The sequence below is a fragment of the Stigmatopora nigra genome, chromosome 8, assembly GCF_051989575.1.
Source record: "Stigmatopora nigra isolate UIUO_SnigA chromosome 8, RoL_Snig_1.1, whole genome shotgun sequence".
Taxonomy (NCBI): domain Eukaryota; kingdom Metazoa; phylum Chordata; class Actinopteri; order Syngnathiformes; family Syngnathidae; genus Stigmatopora; species Stigmatopora nigra.
Window position 1 is genome coordinate 8,785,917 of NC_135515.1, and position 16,424 is coordinate 8,802,340.

The window sequence follows — 16,424 nt, forward strand, 5'->3', positions numbered from 1 at the left end:
TAAAACACACCAAAAGCTTGATAACAATCCTGATTATTTGATTGAAGTGTTTTAGTAGAAGACATGGAAAATAGACTGGATAAGGGCCCTTGAGGACCAGAGTTGGGCACCCCCTGCTTTATATGTTGGCCGGGTCTATTTACTTGATACATGCACCTGAGGGGAATTGATACTCTCCATTGTTTAACTCCACAATGAGATTGTTAAAAGCTGATTGTATACAGGCCAATATAGGTCACAGTTCATCTGTTGATTGGGTTTAATCAGTATAGACTCATTCTTTGCTATGCAAGCTTTTTAAATTGCCTTTGCCGCAGCACACTAGTAGTGTGTGAAAAACATTATTTATTAACTAAAAAGGGAATGATGCCAACAAATGTTTTTAAAAATGCACTCTTTCTAAATAGGGTCCAAAATACACATACACATACAATTCACATACAATGAGATATGATAGAAATGCATGACTGCAATGTTTATTTAACAGTATTGTATTCATATAAAGGATGTAATAATAACTTTATGCATGGTATAAATACATAGCATGTAGGTAAGCTGTGGAGAAATTAAATGTGACATCCTAGAAGTATAAACGTTATTTTCTATGTTATCAGACATCTAAGGAAAATGTATCTGCAAAAAAAACTGCATCTTTAAGTCTGTTCCATGTGGCTTCCCGTAGTTGCCTAAGTCAGTGGGCTGGGCTTATTGAGGCAAAGGCAAAGAGGTCAAGAGGAGGAGAGGAGAAAAGCACGTGTGATCCACACAGAGTCGTCCTTCCTTTAGCACACTTGTTTTGTAAGCTCTTTCTCCTTCGCATGTAGACGGGTACACGGGCCAAAAAAGCACAGCAAGCAGACTCGTGAATAGCTCCTCTTCAACACTGTCACTGTATTTTCGACCATGGTGAGCAAGACGGACGACACCCTGGCTCCAGCCCCCAGCTGCAGTCCGGCTGATGTTGCAGAGGAAGCCGGGGATGGAGCACAGGACGTCCACGAGAGCAGCAGGACTCATTTGAAGGACTCGTGCGGATGTGGTGAGCAGTGACATCTTGATTCACCTTCTAAATAGTGGCATAGTTGCATTCATATTCGGCCAAGATCCCTTTTCAACCCCAACTGTCTTCACCTCTAGCTTCTTGACATCAAGTTAAATAGAAAATAATGCATAGTAGAAGTACCCAAAGATCAGCATTGTACTATTGAACAGTTTCTTCTGCATGCAAAAGCAGACTGTAGTGTTTATACATGTCATTACATCGACCGGTGTCTGACACTGGATGCCCTAGAAGCTAACCCAAACAATTTAGCTGAGTGACATGCTAATACTACCCCAGTCGTCATATGCTAAGCTATTCCAGGGGTTGTTACATAGCCTCTCAGCGCACACGCTAACAACAAAATGTCGATTTTAGTCGCAAACTCAAAACACAAACTATCCTCAAGTTAAACTCGTTATGCGCAAACTCGGAATGACGTACGTGATACTGAAGGTCACCTTCAGTGGGGGTAGTACAATCTGCATTAACACAGGGGGTGCACAGTCGAAGCCTTTACTTTAAATATGTGACACGCTGATTATATGTTTTAGTGCAGACGTGGGTATTATTTTTTTATGTTTATTAATAAAAACGAAACACGAAACACTCCTATGAGAGAAAACCGTGCGTTATTCTGTCCGAATGCGCTCCCGGTGTTGTGTGCCCTCCCCCACCGGTAAGGATGAAGTCGAGTGTTCCTCCTCGACCGGGAAGCGGAAGCCGGTGGTTACATAGAAAAAGTCATGAAGGTGCATTCACGGGGAGGGAGAAGGTTACGCTTCTATTGAGACATGCAAGCTGGTGAGTACCCGGCGATCTAAACTTGCGCCATCGGAAAATTCTCCCTTGAAGCCAGATTATACTCGTCGTGAGATTGTCACCCAGGCGAGTGTTGCAGGAAAGCCGGGGAAGAAGTTACACAACTTGGGAAGCAAGTCACTCAGCCTCCGCGGTTGTCATGTGGCAGTATGACGCGCACATTTGACAAGAAAACACCATTAAGTGTATGTCGCGCCTCAGTCAATGTGATCATGATTTCAATTTTAACTAGCCAACTTATTGCAGATTTTATCAATAAATGCAATGACGTAGTTTGCATTGAAGCTTTAATTAAAAACATCTAGAATTAAAGTATTTGTGGTGCTTATCATGCCAGCGGTGCAACCATATTTTTCTGCAATAAACATCAATTTCAAAGCATCATTTGTGGCCAATGCATGAAGATCGCATAGAGCCCCATTGTTTTTCAGCCTTAATTGAGTAAAGCCACGTTTATTGTTAGTCATGTTGAACACCACCATGCAAAAATGATTTACGCTATAATATAAATAAATAATTATTGATCTCGCATCTGGAAATGATCCTGTCCCGATAGCATTACGGATATGATTATTTTGTAAAGTACAACATAACTTTGAGTGTTCTACAAGCTGCATATCTAACTTAACCTTGACCACAACAAATAATTATTAGTTTATTCCGCCAAGACAAATGCCTCCACAATGAAGAACCACTTTCAGTGTGCAATGTCAATGAGTCAAAGTATGAATGTCAGATGAAGTTTGTTTTACTCTTTCAAAATTAAGCAAGAATTCCAATTTACATCAAGACATCATGAAATCTAGATGCTGCTGCATGAAGCAAAAGCCGCTGTGTTGACCAGGAATGCAAATGTAGCCAAGTCATGCATGCAATGACGGTTCAACTGCTGGTTTATTCTCTTGTTTGTATATTCAATGTGTCATAATAGCATGAGCATATATAAAGCTTTGTGCTGAAATCTCCTACAAGATTCCCTCTTTTCTTTTGCCCAAATTTGGCAACTAGTCATACTCTAAAATGTTACTTTGAGCAATGTACTTTGGCAATCTCTATAATTTCCCTTCATTTATATTGATTGATGCTTAGTCATTTCACATCCTGCGCATGACGTTTGTAAAACGCATAATATCCAAAACTGGGCTCCCCAAACAACGTGCCACTACCCGCGATTGACTCTTTAGTCATTTAATGCTTCTAAGAGGGGGTGAAAGGTGACTGGGTTAATCCTGGGAATCACAGACATCCCCGCACTATTCCACTATTACAAGGTCATCTGATCCCATGAGATAATTACACCTTCTGTCTGATAACATAATCAGGTACAGTCTGCACTCGGGCACAATTACACCCTATAAGATGACATTATTTAATTACAAGACATGTCAGAAAACTACGTCATTGGGTGCAGAAAACAAGCCCTTGAATTATTTTTCTTTTGGTAGCGTTTGTGGTAGCTGCGAGGGTTGTTATGCATAGATCCTTGAACTGGCTACATTTGTCATTTAGCTGAGTTTGATTGGTTATCTGTAGCAGGGGTTTTTCTACTTAGTTGCTTCTCTTTCAGATTAATGTTCAATTTATACTTTGCCTTGGACACCAGGCAGATTTCATTTCTGTGCTGTCAGGCATGATGGTCTTAACTTTTTTTTAACCCCGAGTACAGTTATTTATTGACAAAGAAATATCTTTATATTTTCCTGTGCCTCAGGCAGAGAAAGTTTAAGTATATTCATTTTGGATCAATCTTGCTTTCACTTTCAAAATGAGACTAACCAATGTTATCTTTTTCCATACAGAATTAAGTGAACTTAAAATGCATGCAAATTCTGTTTGTTTTGGAGTTGACCGTTATTGTCTGCTGAAACAATCAACAGACAGCCGCCGAGCCGACTTCTAAAGTCTCAAATTGCTTGCAAATACTTAAGAATTTGGTTTCTTTTTGTTAAAATTTAAAAATTGGTATCACCTCACAATTTTGAGAATTTGAGATTGCAACGCTTTTTGTTCCTACCCTTCTATTATAATGAAATACAATGTGGCACACAATAAAAATTACTTTGACACCACAGCCTCATATTGATATGAAATGTATTGCGCAATCAATGTACAACAATGGTTCTATCTAATGATACACTTTAGGGAGAACAAAGTCTCAATAGTCATTACATACCTGTAACGTTGCTGAACTTTGAACTTTGCCACTATGCTTTCAGCCTTCCTCGTCTTTTCTAAAAAAAATGCTTAAGATAGCTATTGTACACTAAGGATGATTTGCCGCTCTTTAATCCTTTACTTTATGTCATCGCTTACAAAACATATTTTTTTTATAAACCGTATTTTCTGCACCATAAGTTCCACAGTGCTCGTTTTATAGGAATCAATATTGGTTAATCATTGCATGAAATTCCCATTAGCACAGCTCCATCGTGTTGATGCATAACACAACTTTTAACCACTACTACTATTACTACTACTATTACTATTACTACTACTATTATTACTACTACTAATACTACTATTACTACTACTATTACTCCTACTATTACTACTACCACTACACTCCTTTATAGTGGATGTACTATATAATCCCCTACTACTACCACCACTACCACGGGTGTCGCATTAAAGTCAGAATTTTAGTATTTAATTTAAGCATTTAAATTTTTAAAAAGAAGGCAAAAATATAAAAACAGAATTGGCAGGATCTAATCGTGCTTTGCTACAGTCCACGCCAGCTCCAAAGTTATTTGGTATTCTGTAACAGCAGCCCCCTGCCCCGCTTTCAGTTGTTGTCATTGCTGGTCATGGTCTCGTTTATGAAGCTCCACCCCCTATTTTAGCAACCCTGACGCTTTGTTGCCCTTGAATGTGAGCAAGGGCACGCACACACTGTTTGACAGCAGCTGAATCCCTAATGCATGAATCCCACTGTAGAGTACTCTTATTCCACCTTTTCCTACACTTCATCATACCTAAGCAACGGAGTTCAGGGCTAATCCTATTCAGACTTATTTTCTTTTATGGATGGCAACAGGTGATAGTAATTTCAGCCACATTTAAAAAAAAAAAAAAAAAAAAGGTTTCATTGGTCTAACTCAATGGCTTCCCCGAACCATTGGTGTCTATTTCGTGAGATCCTTTTCAAGCACCACCCTCCAACTCTGTGTGTGCTTTTGTTGTTGACGCGACTCCCTGGCAGCATATCAGCTCGGTCATGTGCTTGAATAGTCTGGAGGTTTTATTGCAGCCGGACAGAATTTTGTTTGTCTTATGTGGAAATTGGAGGAGTGAACTTTTTTTTTTTTTTTTTGTGCAGACGCAGTCATGGTGAATGGCAGCGGGGCACACGAGCACGCCATTGATTTGGAGTCAAAGAGGGACGGGCACAGTGAAGGAAATGGAAGTGACGAGTCCAACGAGCAGGAGGTGATCGTCATCCAGGACACGGGCTTCACTGTAAAGATCCAGGCGCCCGCTACAGAGCCCTTTGACCTCCAGGTGCAAAATGATCTATGAAAAACAGGTCCTAGGTATTGTACATTTTGTTAATCTAGTTTCTCCTTTTCAATAGGTGTCACCTCAGGAGATGGTACAAGAAATCCACCAGGTGTTGATCGACCGAGAGGACACCTGCCACCGCACCTGTTTCTCGCTGCAGCTGGACGGGAATGTTTTGGCAAACTTTTCTGAGCTGAAGGCAATTGAAGGCTTGCAGGAGGGTTCCCTGCTTAAAGTGGTGGAAGGTCAGTGTGTCCTACTTTAGTTTGATCTTGTAACAGTTTTCTGAATACCAAAGTAGTAACATGAGATATGACAATGCAAAATGTTATTAACTAAAAAAAGTTTTACAATAGAGCACAGACACTTCAACCTACCAAATTTTACACATTTTAGATAAACTCACTTATTTCTGGATATTCATACATAATTCATAGATGAATGAGCTAAGATATAATGGAAATTATTAAGGTCAAGAAAATTAAGTGAAAAAACAACATTGTCCAATAATGAAACATGACAAAATATGAAGTTTGTATCGTTAATGTAAGAATGCTGGAGTTTTCCTCTCCAAAACCATAGAACCCCAATTGTTAATGTTCACTATAGGTTTTATCTTACACTGATGCACTTACTCTGAAGAAAGTCATTCACCACCTGGTCTTTAATGTGCTGGTTTGTGGTTGTTTAGAGCCATACACTGTGCGTGAAGCCCGGATCCACGTGCGTCATATCAGGGACCTATTAAAGAGCCTGGATCCGTCAGACGCCTATAATGGGGTGGACTGCAACTCTCTCTCCTTCCTCAGCATTTTTACCGATGGAGACCTTGGAGGTACCTTGAGGTTGCTGCAGGGCCCTGTAATGGCACTGCAGCATGGTTAGGTGTTGTGGAAAATCATGCAGTGCACTTGAGGTTTGTTCTCTGACTGCAGACAGTGGGAGGAGGAAGAAAAAGGGTAGTGACTTGGAGCAAATTGACTGTACCCCCCCAGAACACATTCTTCCTGGCAGTAAAGAGCGCCCACTGGTACCCCTTCAGCCACAGAACAAAGACTGGAAGGTAAAAACGTTTGTGCTATTTGCAGTTAAGTTAGTCTACCTAAATAAACTATAGCACCAAGCTGAAATTGCTTAGGACCCACTTTGACTGTGGTAATAATTGTAGCAGTTGAACACAGAGTGAACTGGATTTTGACACTCGTGCCTTTTCAAACAGCCTATGCAGTGCCTGAAAGTCCTGACAATGAGTGGTTGGAACCCTCCTCCCGGTAATAGGAAGATGCACGGCGATCTCATGTACCTGTACATCGTGACAGTCGAAGAGCGCCACGTCAGTGTCACTGCCTCAACACGTGGCTTCTACCTCAACCAGTTAGTCAACTTCACCAATATATATACTGTTGTAAACTGTTAAATTAGAGCTATTTAACTCCATGACTTTTACCACTAGCCTTACACCAATGGAAATTATATACTGTAGTTGTTAATAGGCACAGTCACCACCTTACTGATTCCATTAACTTGGAAGCCTAACATAGAAATGCTTGACAATCACAGACAAAACATGCTTCTCATTTGGCAAAGTGAATGACATGAATTTATTTTACATATGTGAGCCACAACAAAAAAAAACTGGGTGCATATGGCTAAGAATACCCCAAAGTCCTTGAATTACTGCATTTTTTTCCCTTAAAGATTTTAATTTTAAGTACACAAGCTGGTACCCTTGAGTAATTATTAGTGTTGGCCGAATGTTTTGTGTATTTCTAAAGGTTCACTAAAGAGGACTGTGTTTGTTAGTTTTGATTCAAAGCATTCACCCTAATCTATTTTGCTGTGTCATGCTCAGAGTTTTGATTCGTAAAATCCATATTAATTAGTTCAAAATGGATTACGTTAGGAAGTCAAATGTAGGCCAGATTATGTACTTGCAATACTGTCCTTTTTAGTCTTTCTTTTCAAAATCACTTGAAATTAGTTTACTATGTCCATTTGTCTGCCTGTGTTGTTCAGGTCGACTACCTACACCTTCAATCCTAAACCAGCCAACCCTAGTTTCTTGAGCCATTCTCTGGTGGAACTACTTAGCCAGATCAGTCCTGCCTTTAAAAAGAACTTCACTGCCCTGCAAAAGAAAAGGTGAAAACATCTGGATTGCCATACACCTCATGTGGTAGTGTGGCACGTGTTTATTGAAGTATGGTTTGGATTGGCATGAGACAACCCCCTGCATACTTGTAATGATCCCTTACCGATGGGGCTGCAGGGTCCAGAGACATCCATTTGAGCGAATAGCCACACCTTTCCAGGTGTACAGCTGGACGTCACCTCAGGTTGACCACGCCATGGATTGTGTTCGAGCTGAGGATGCCTACACCTCCCGCTTGGGTTATGAAGAGCACATACCAGGACAGGTAGGGCTACCAGTTTGTCACAACAACGTGTCTGCCACATACAGCGTGGTAGAATGTTATAGAACTGTTGGCGATTTAATTGGAATAAAAGCCTTGTTTTGTCACGACCAAACTTAATTTCTCACTCAACCAAGTCATAGTCAACCAGCTAATTTTAAGTAGTATATTGCAGTGCATGTTTTACTGCGGCCCTAGGGTCTAACAAATTAAGTACAGTCATGTCTGGTTCTGTAGAATGTACTTTTGTGCATGTTCACTCTTGTCATACTACATAACTGTCAAAATAAACCACAGAAATGTTGGTACTAAAAGGCCAATTTTGCTTTGCAATGACAGTATTTGTTAAACAAAGTGTGTTTGCACATCTTCAGACTAGAGACTGGAATGAAGAACTTCAGACAACGAGAGAGCTTCCTCGGAAGAACTTGCCGGACCGCCTCCTGAGGGAGCGAGCTATTTTCAAGGTAATATTTCTCAGTATTTATGATCTGAATTGTTACAATATTTGAACCAAATGGTCATTTATCTTTTAAATGTCACTTGTCTGAAAGCTTCCTTTTGACACTAATCACTTCTTCATGAAAGTCAAGAACAACCAGAATCTCAGACGTTATTCTTAAATCTATCAAAACCAACACAGAGCAGATAGTTTGACCAATAGTTTTGATGGAAAGGTGTGCTTGCGGTTCATTAGTTGGAAGGAAAACTTAGACCCACTTGGTTTGACACCTGTGATTTAAAGGCACATGTTCAAGTATATTCACACCCATGGACAACTTTGTATATTGTAACCTGACCTAACGTGAATGTTTTTACAATGTGGAATGAAACTGGACTACTTGGAGAAATAACAAAGCAGAAACATCAGACAGGCTTTTTGAATGTTTGAAAACCAATGACATACCTAAACCTATCTATACTGGAAATTCTCACTTTTCCAAGGTCAGTTTATCCAACCTAAATGCTGTCATTCTTTGCAGGTCCACAGTGACTTTGCAGCAGCAGCCACACGTGGTGCTATGGCAGTCATAGATGGAAATGTCATGGCCATCAACCCTGGTGATGAAACACACATGCAGATGTTCATCTGGAACAACATTTTCTTCAGCCCGGGCTTTGACGTCCGGGATCATTATCGTGACCTGGGTGGGGACGCCGCTGCCCACGCTGCACCTACGAATGACTTGAATGGTGTGAGAGCGTACGGGGCAGTGGATGTGGAAGGACTTTACACGCTTGGCACAGTTGTGGTGGACTACAGAGGCTACCGTGTCACTGCCCAGTCAATAATCCCAGGCATACTGGAACGCGAGCAGGAGCAGAGCGTCATCTATGGCTCCATCGACTTTGGAAAGACAGTTGTGTCTCACAGCAAATACCTGGAGCTTTTGGCGAAGACCAGCAGGCCCCTCAAAGTTAGTAGCGCCATTATAAATGTATCTGTAGAGCTATTGAATGCAGAAGTGCACTATGTCATTTTAGATTCAAACATTTTCAAAATGGATGTAAGACAGTACTCTGGTTCTTCATCTTAGGTACAAAGGTACAACGTGCTCAATGAGAAGAACGAATCTGTGGAGCTTTGCTCGTCAGTCGAATGTAAGGGCATCATTGGAAATGATGGCCGTCACTATATTCTGGACCTTCTTCGCACTTTTCCTCCTGACCTCAACTTCCTTCCTGTGGAGGGAGAGGAGTTGGCGCCGGATTGTCAGCGTCAGGGTTTCCCCCGCCAGCATCGCCATCGCCTCGCCTGCCTCCGACAGGAGCTCATTGAGGCCTTTGTAGAACACAGGTTTGTGTGTTTCCCCACTCTTGTGTGGTCAAGTTAAACATGTCCTTGATTGTGAATTTCATCCCCACTTAGATATCTTCTCTTCATGAAGATGGCTGCCCTACAACTCATGCAACAGAAAGCCAACAAAGAAGCAAACAAAAATGAAAAACTTCCAGCCATCACTCAAACTTCGGAAACAGAGACCAGTTCTGACGCAACCCCAGCCACTGAGTCGGTTTCGACCACGAAAGACTCGAAAGATGGCCAGGTCCAAAAGGACAGCAACCACAGCGCAACTGACGAGAATGAATCGCTTTCAAAGGCAGTCACCAATGGGCCCTTGAGTGCTACAGCCACACAAAATGGGGAGTGCAAGAGCCCACTGGAGGGTAAGGACCTTGAGGAAAGTATTCCAGGATTAGCTCAGGCCAAAGAGCTGGCGGAGACCTTAGTTGCCGAAGATGGATCCGGTATTGGTACGTCCAAAAACATCTAAGACGGGGACTGTGCTTGGACAGCTACTTTGGTGGACAGCTGCCAGGAGAGAAGCGCTTTATATGTTAGCAGCATTTGAAAGGATAGAATGTTGCCAAGCGGCTTTAATCCACCGGACTAGCTGTGCCTGCTCAGTTCTCAGTCTGCATGGGCAAAGAGTGTTGGCCTCCTTCAATGTTACACCCTGACGAATGAAATAACTGAAAGAGAAAATCTTAACTCAAAATACTATACTATTTATTATCCATCAAATTGGAGTTTTGCTTGATTTGCTCCCGTTTGATGTGCATGTAAATGCGTTTTAGGGATGATTTTGGGTTTACACTCATGGACTATACATTTTTCTTTTTGCATGTTGTGTGGACTTTACAAAATGATTGACAAATTGATCTCACCTTGACATTCTTACCTGTCCCCAAATATTTCTTCCTTACCCAGTTTCTCATGAATCTGATGTTGTTTTGAAACAGAACCCAAAAGCCGCGAGGTTGTTCTCAATGCCTGCAAAGCAGTGGGCTCCATCAGCAACACGTCTTTCGACATCCGCTTCAATCCTGACATTTTTTCTCCAGGTAACGGACAATGTTTTCATTTTATATTCTTCCACTTTTTTGTGAGCTATGACATAACTATTCCAACATGGGACTAAAGTCAAAGGAACTCAAGATTGGACCTTTTTCTTAATCCACACTAGGTGTCCGTTTCCCTGAAAACAGTGCTGATGAAATCCAAAAACAAAAACAGTTACTCAAAGATTCTGCTGCCTTCCTCGTTTCCTGCCAGATACCGTCGCTGGTCAGTAAACTGCACTGTAGTGGGTGAGATTGCAGGTTCTGTTTCTGAATGTCGAGTTGTGGATGTCCTCACTAGGTTAAAGACTGTTTGGACCAAAGCGCTGTGCCTGTGGATGGGGCCACACTGACTGAGGCGTTGCACCAGCGAGGCATCAATGTACGCTACTTGGGCACCGTCCTGGAGTTTCTGGACAAGACCCCTGCTAAAGCCCAGTTGGAACACTTTTATGTAGGTCTCTTTTTTTCATGATTTGGAACTGTTTTGCACTGACATACCAATAGGCATCCAGCATTTCACGGATTTAGGCAGATTTAATGTCCGACTGGGATTTAAAATAATGCTCGGCACGATTCTTGGCAGTCTAAATGCATGAATTTGTGTTCAAATGTTTTTTGTTTTGTGTTCATCTTAACTTGACTGCAACTTCTTTTTCTATTTCTTTAGAGAATAGGAATCACTGAGTTGATCACCAGATGTGCAAAACATATCTTCAAATCATACCTCCAGGTTAGTAATCCCCTTTTTTTTTTTACCCAAAAAGGGCATGCTTGTGTTTTGACTGTTTATTTGACATTTATTTTTCGTTGTGAAGGGTGTGGAGCTTTCTGCTCTCTCTGCTGCTGTAAGCCATTTCCTCAACTGCTTCCTGAGCTCCTTCCCAGATGCTGTCACTCACCTGCCAGCTGATGAGTTGATTTCGCGCCGCAAAAGTCGCAAGCGGCGCAACAAGGTTCCCGGAAATGGGGACAACACGGCGTGGGCCAGCCTGACGCCCAATGAGTTGTGGAAGAACATTGCCACTGAGGCACAGAGCTACTATCACTTCACCTTCCAATGGTAACGAAACATGTGCTTTCTTTCCAGCTGTTTCATTATTATTAACCATCTCCTTACCACATGCAGTGAAAATGTGGACCACGTAGTGGAGAAATACAGGCTTCAGAAAATCACTTTGCTCAGAGAAATATCAGTCAAAACAGGCGTACAAGTAGGTTTTTCCTCTTTGCTCAAAATTATTGTCATCTTGTCACAAATTACTTTTAACGTTTTGATCTATTGTCTCCAGATTCTACTAAGGGAGTATAACTTTGACAGCCGCCACAAGCCTACCTTTACAGAGGAGGACATTCTAAATATTTTCCCAGTAGTAAAGCATGTAAACCCCAAAGCCTCAGATGCCTTCCACTTCTTCCAGAGTGGCCAGGCCAAGGTGCAGCAAGGTAAGCCTTTCCTGTCCACTAATTGTGTCTTCACTAGCTTCATCTCCCTAGGTTGGATTCATTTAAGATGGGTTTGAATTATGTAGTAACAATACTTAAGTGTCTAGCAAGTCAAACTTTGGTTTTAAATTTTTAGCCTTGTAAAGGTTCTTTTTCCACTCATAATTCAATTGTGTAAAGAATTTGCATATGCTATTTGAAGCAGAATGTTTTTTTTTTTTGAATGCTTTTCATGGCACAATTGTACAGGTTACCATTTTATCGTGTGAAATAATAACATAGTCATACATGATGGTTCTGATGGACAAACAATAGTCTTCATAATGATAGTAGTTTAAAGCTCCATCACATTAGAACCTTAGGGGTAGGGGTGGGTTGTTTGTCAACATATCATTTTGATATATATTAATTTTTATTTTTTTTAATTCATTTGATTCATAGGATTTTTAAAGGAGGGGTGTGAACTGATCAATGAGGCCCTCAACCTCTTCAACAATGTGTACGGAGCCATGCATGTGGAGATCTGTGCCTGCTTGCGCCTTTTGGCTCGCCTTAATTACATCTTGGGGGACCATGCTGAGGTAAACACTGGCAATTGGATAAATCGCAACCAGCACACCCCAATTCACATTCCACACGCTTTCAAGGATGCATGTCTTTCTCTGTGGAGGCAACAATCAAGATAATGCTAGATAGCTACATATGGATGTTTTTAGCCTAACATATTTTCGAAGGCATAGTAATGAGAAACCACTCTGCTGCTCTCATTAGCTTTCAATTTCAATTGCCAGAGGGGACAGCAACTACATCTGGAAAACAATAACCCTATCCACAGTCGTCCTTTTGATTTGACTTGTCTTGTGAACATCTCCTATTTGCCCACAGGCACTCAGCAACCAGCAAAAGGCTGTTCTGATGAGCGAAAGAGTTCTCGGCATCGAGCACCCCAACACAATTCAAGAATATGTAAGTGCCTGCTGTTGAGAGTTGTTGTGTGAAAGTATTTTTTTTTATTGCGTTATTTCTTCTCCAGATGCATTTGGCGCTGTACTGCTTTGCCAACGGACAGCTATCAACGGCATTGAAGCTGCTTTACCGGGCTCGATACCTCTTGCTGCTGGTGTTCGGTGAGGATCATCCAGAGATGGCGCTACTAGATGTGAGTTATAACTCTTCATCATCTTCCAAACTGCACATCCTCGTGAGTGTGAGGTGGGTTGCCAGAGCATATCACAGATGACATCGAATGAAAGGCACATTACACTTTAGACTGCTTGCCAGTCAGTCAGCCCTAGGGCATGGAGTTTTAACTCTTGTCAGTAAAAATGCACTGAAACGTCAGCTTGTTTTTTTTATAAATACTAGAAGATTGTAAGCCGTTAATGTAACTGTGACTGTTGTTTTTTTGTTTTTCAGAGCAACATTGGGTTGGTACTGCACAGTGTTATGGAGTACGATTTATCTTTGAGATTTATGGAGAGTGCTTTGACTATCAACTCCAAGTACCATGGGGCCCGGTCTCTCAAAGTAGCCCTCAGGTGGGGAATGAATATACATCACTGAGATGCTTCCAAATGCTGTATCTTGATGACCTTGTCTAAATGGTTTTTGGATTTTTTTTATTTATTCCCCAGCCATCATCTTGTCGCAAGAGTTTACGAAAGTAAAGCAGAGTTCCGCTCGGCGTTACAGCATGAAAAGGAAGGCTACACTATTTACAAGAACCAGGTAGAGACCATTTGGTTGCTTTTACCACAGCATGTCTTTCCTGGATGGCGTTCTAATAAATACATTATTTGCCTCAGATGGGTGAGACTCATGAGAAAACCAAGGAAAGCTCAGAGTACCTCAAGTGCCTCACTCAACAGGCTGTTGCTCTGCAGAGAACAATGAATGATATCTACAAAAATGGCTCCAGCGCAAGCATCATGCCCCTCAAGGTTACTGCCCAGAATTTCTGTTTTTGTCTTGAGAATAAAAATTAAACTGTGCTTTCATTTATCTCTTGTTGTTCAGTTCACTGCTCCTAGTATGGCCAACATCCTGGAACAGCTCAACATCATCAATGGCATTATTTTTATCCCTCTAAGGTACATGCACACAAAAATAATGCACAGCAGTACAACAAAACAGTGCTAGATAGTACAATTATACTGAATCTTTACGAAAAAAACAAACTTATTAGTTCTTTGTCATTATGGGTAAATATTCAACACCCTTGTTTTCTGGTACTGTTTTACATTTTCTGTAGTGCAAAGTGTTTTCTACATAAATTATCATTTCCTTTCAGCCACAAAGATCTGGAGAACTTGAAAGCAGAAGTACAACGGCGACAGCAACTACAGGAACCAGAGAAGAATGCGCTTTTGGAGAAGAGTGAGCTTCCCAAAGAAGAAAGTCCGCTGCAACTTGAGGACAAAATTCCTGTTGATTAAAAAGCACTCAACACACTTTTTTTTGCGTTGTGAAGGGGGAGTTGTCATAACATTCTTGTCAATATGCCTGCCAGCCCAAAAACGGAGCAAAGTTTTGAAAATAATAATAATAATAATAATAACAAAAGTGGACATACATTGTGTCCAGGGTCCAGAGAGCACATTGTATCGAGTGAAGGACAAGGAAATATTGAGGTAATTCCTACAAGGTAGGAAGTGGGAGTATAGCCATTTTATTCATGCAGCATGAGTAAGTCTTGCCATGATGTGTTAAGAAATCTGGTGTATTACAGCAAGAAATCCCGGTTTATGGACTAGAGACGGATGATGATATTCTTTAACAGAACTTTATCTGTTGTATTAAAAGGCCCAAATATTTTGCAAATGGCAGTGCTGTCAACCGCAATCATGTTGCATTCTCAAGGAGCCTTGAAGAGCCAAGGGCATGTACCCTGCATATGACCGTCTAAATTATATTGTCTAAATTCAGATTTGAATAAATTTGACTGGCCCTGGCCTTTGATTTTTAAGAATGTACTGCTCATTTTCAAGCATTTGATGGTTCCGAGTCTCGTACGCTGCCTGCTAAGTTATGCAAGCAAACAGAATGAAATGTTGGACTGCTTTCCTGGATTTTGTTTTGTTTTGTTTTCTATAAGTGATACATACACAGGAGAGTTGTAATGGAATTTTAGAGCTGTTAATTTAAACTATTACTGTTTTGTAGAAAATGTATAGAATGGGAAAAAAATGCTTAAATCTATATCAGTTTTAAACATTTCTGCTTCATGAAAAATATACATAAACCGTCCACTTGGAAGTTTCTGCCATTTATGAACTCTTTAATCTTCTATTTTTACACATTAAGACTGCATGTATGTTTTTGTGTGTGTGTGTGAGTTTGTAAGTCTTTGTGTAATCCAACAGGACTGCTTGTAAGAAGTGTGATCAGAACATTGGCTTTCCAAATGTTTTATTTTTCTATGCATAGTTAACATTTTGGATGCCTGGTGACAAATTAACTTCTTCATTTTGGAAAATGCTCAGCTATGGTTGTAACCGGTCCTGATTTTCTGTGTACTTTCAATATGTTTTCTTGTGTTCAGTCAAGAAAGCACTGCAGGAATATGACTGCACATTCTCTGCAGAAATTATGATGAGTTAAAAAATAATAATAAGGTAGGGTGTACCTGATTGAGTTGTACACCCCCAATAAAAGACTGCCAGTTTGCGCTTGTATACATGCAATGTAACTTCTGAGGCAATGTGTAACTTAATCGGCTATGTATCAATGTTTGTGATTAAAGCAATATGAGACTGATCCTGGAAAATACATTTAGAAATGGAAGTCAATGGAGTGAAATACATGATACAAGGTGAGCAGTTAACAGTCAAAATAATTGCAATCATTTTCCTGCTTATGGGTGAAGTGTTGGGACAGGTGAATATTTTCTTCATAAAGGTGATTGGTGCATCGTCTATGGTTTTGTCTGCTTTACTTGTGTTCAGATTTAATTCTTCTGGCATGTGCCATTGGTCTTGTTCACTAGCTAAGAATGTCCACAAGGGGGCACGTTCTCACTTTCCATAACGAGAAACTTGACAGGGGCAACATATATACTTTACTATAATTTATATATTAGACCTGATTACAGTTTTTTTAAGTTTTATTTTTTGGAAATGACCAACTAGTGGTACCAAAATAATAAAACACATTGCTTAGGTTAAAACAAAAAAGAACACGCTTCTAAGTGTTTAGATTAGTCTCAGTTGGGAGACCAAAATAACTGACCAAAATGTTTTAATTGCCTCCTTATTGAGGTTTATGCATATTTGTATTGAATTGAACTGTTTTGCAACACAATGTCATTGTGTAAAATGCACATCGACTGCCATAAAGTTCAACAACAGACGCGAGTGCAG

General features: G+C 40.6%; 1 protein-coding gene across 3 annotated transcripts; it reads left to right on the plus strand.

Moving 5' to 3' along the window:
• Positions 1–702: 702 nt before the first annotated feature.
• On the plus strand, positions 703–15,982 carry cluha (CLUH binding protein of NUMT mRNA a). Of its 3 annotated transcripts, none has more exons than XM_077722134.1 (27): positions 703–1,039; positions 5,181–5,362; positions 5,436–5,607; positions 6,054–6,197; positions 6,298–6,425; positions 6,582–6,736; positions 7,379–7,504; positions 7,632–7,779; positions 8,151–8,243; positions 8,760–9,194; positions 9,315–9,574; positions 9,647–10,032; positions 10,522–10,623; positions 10,746–10,846; positions 10,922–11,074; positions 11,291–11,353; positions 11,439–11,683; positions 11,750–11,834; positions 11,913–12,066; positions 12,508–12,647; positions 12,952–13,032; positions 13,100–13,225; positions 13,483–13,604; positions 13,701–13,794; positions 13,872–14,006; positions 14,083–14,156; positions 14,357–15,982. In XM_077722134.1, exons 1-27 carry the CDS (start codon positions 904–906, stop codon positions 14,499–14,501), a joined length of 4,185 nt encoding a protein of 1,394 aa, XP_077578260.1. In that variant the 5' UTR covers positions 703–903; the 3' UTR covers positions 14,502–15,982. The 3 variants fall into 3 exon arrangements, with proteins under 3 accessions (XP_077578260.1, XP_077578261.1, XP_077578262.1); XM_077722135.1 differs by having other exon boundaries at positions 9,647–9,945; XM_077722136.1 differs by lacking the exon at positions 703–1,039 and adding an exon at positions 1,746–1,843.
• Positions 15,983–16,424: the final 442 nt, after the last annotated feature.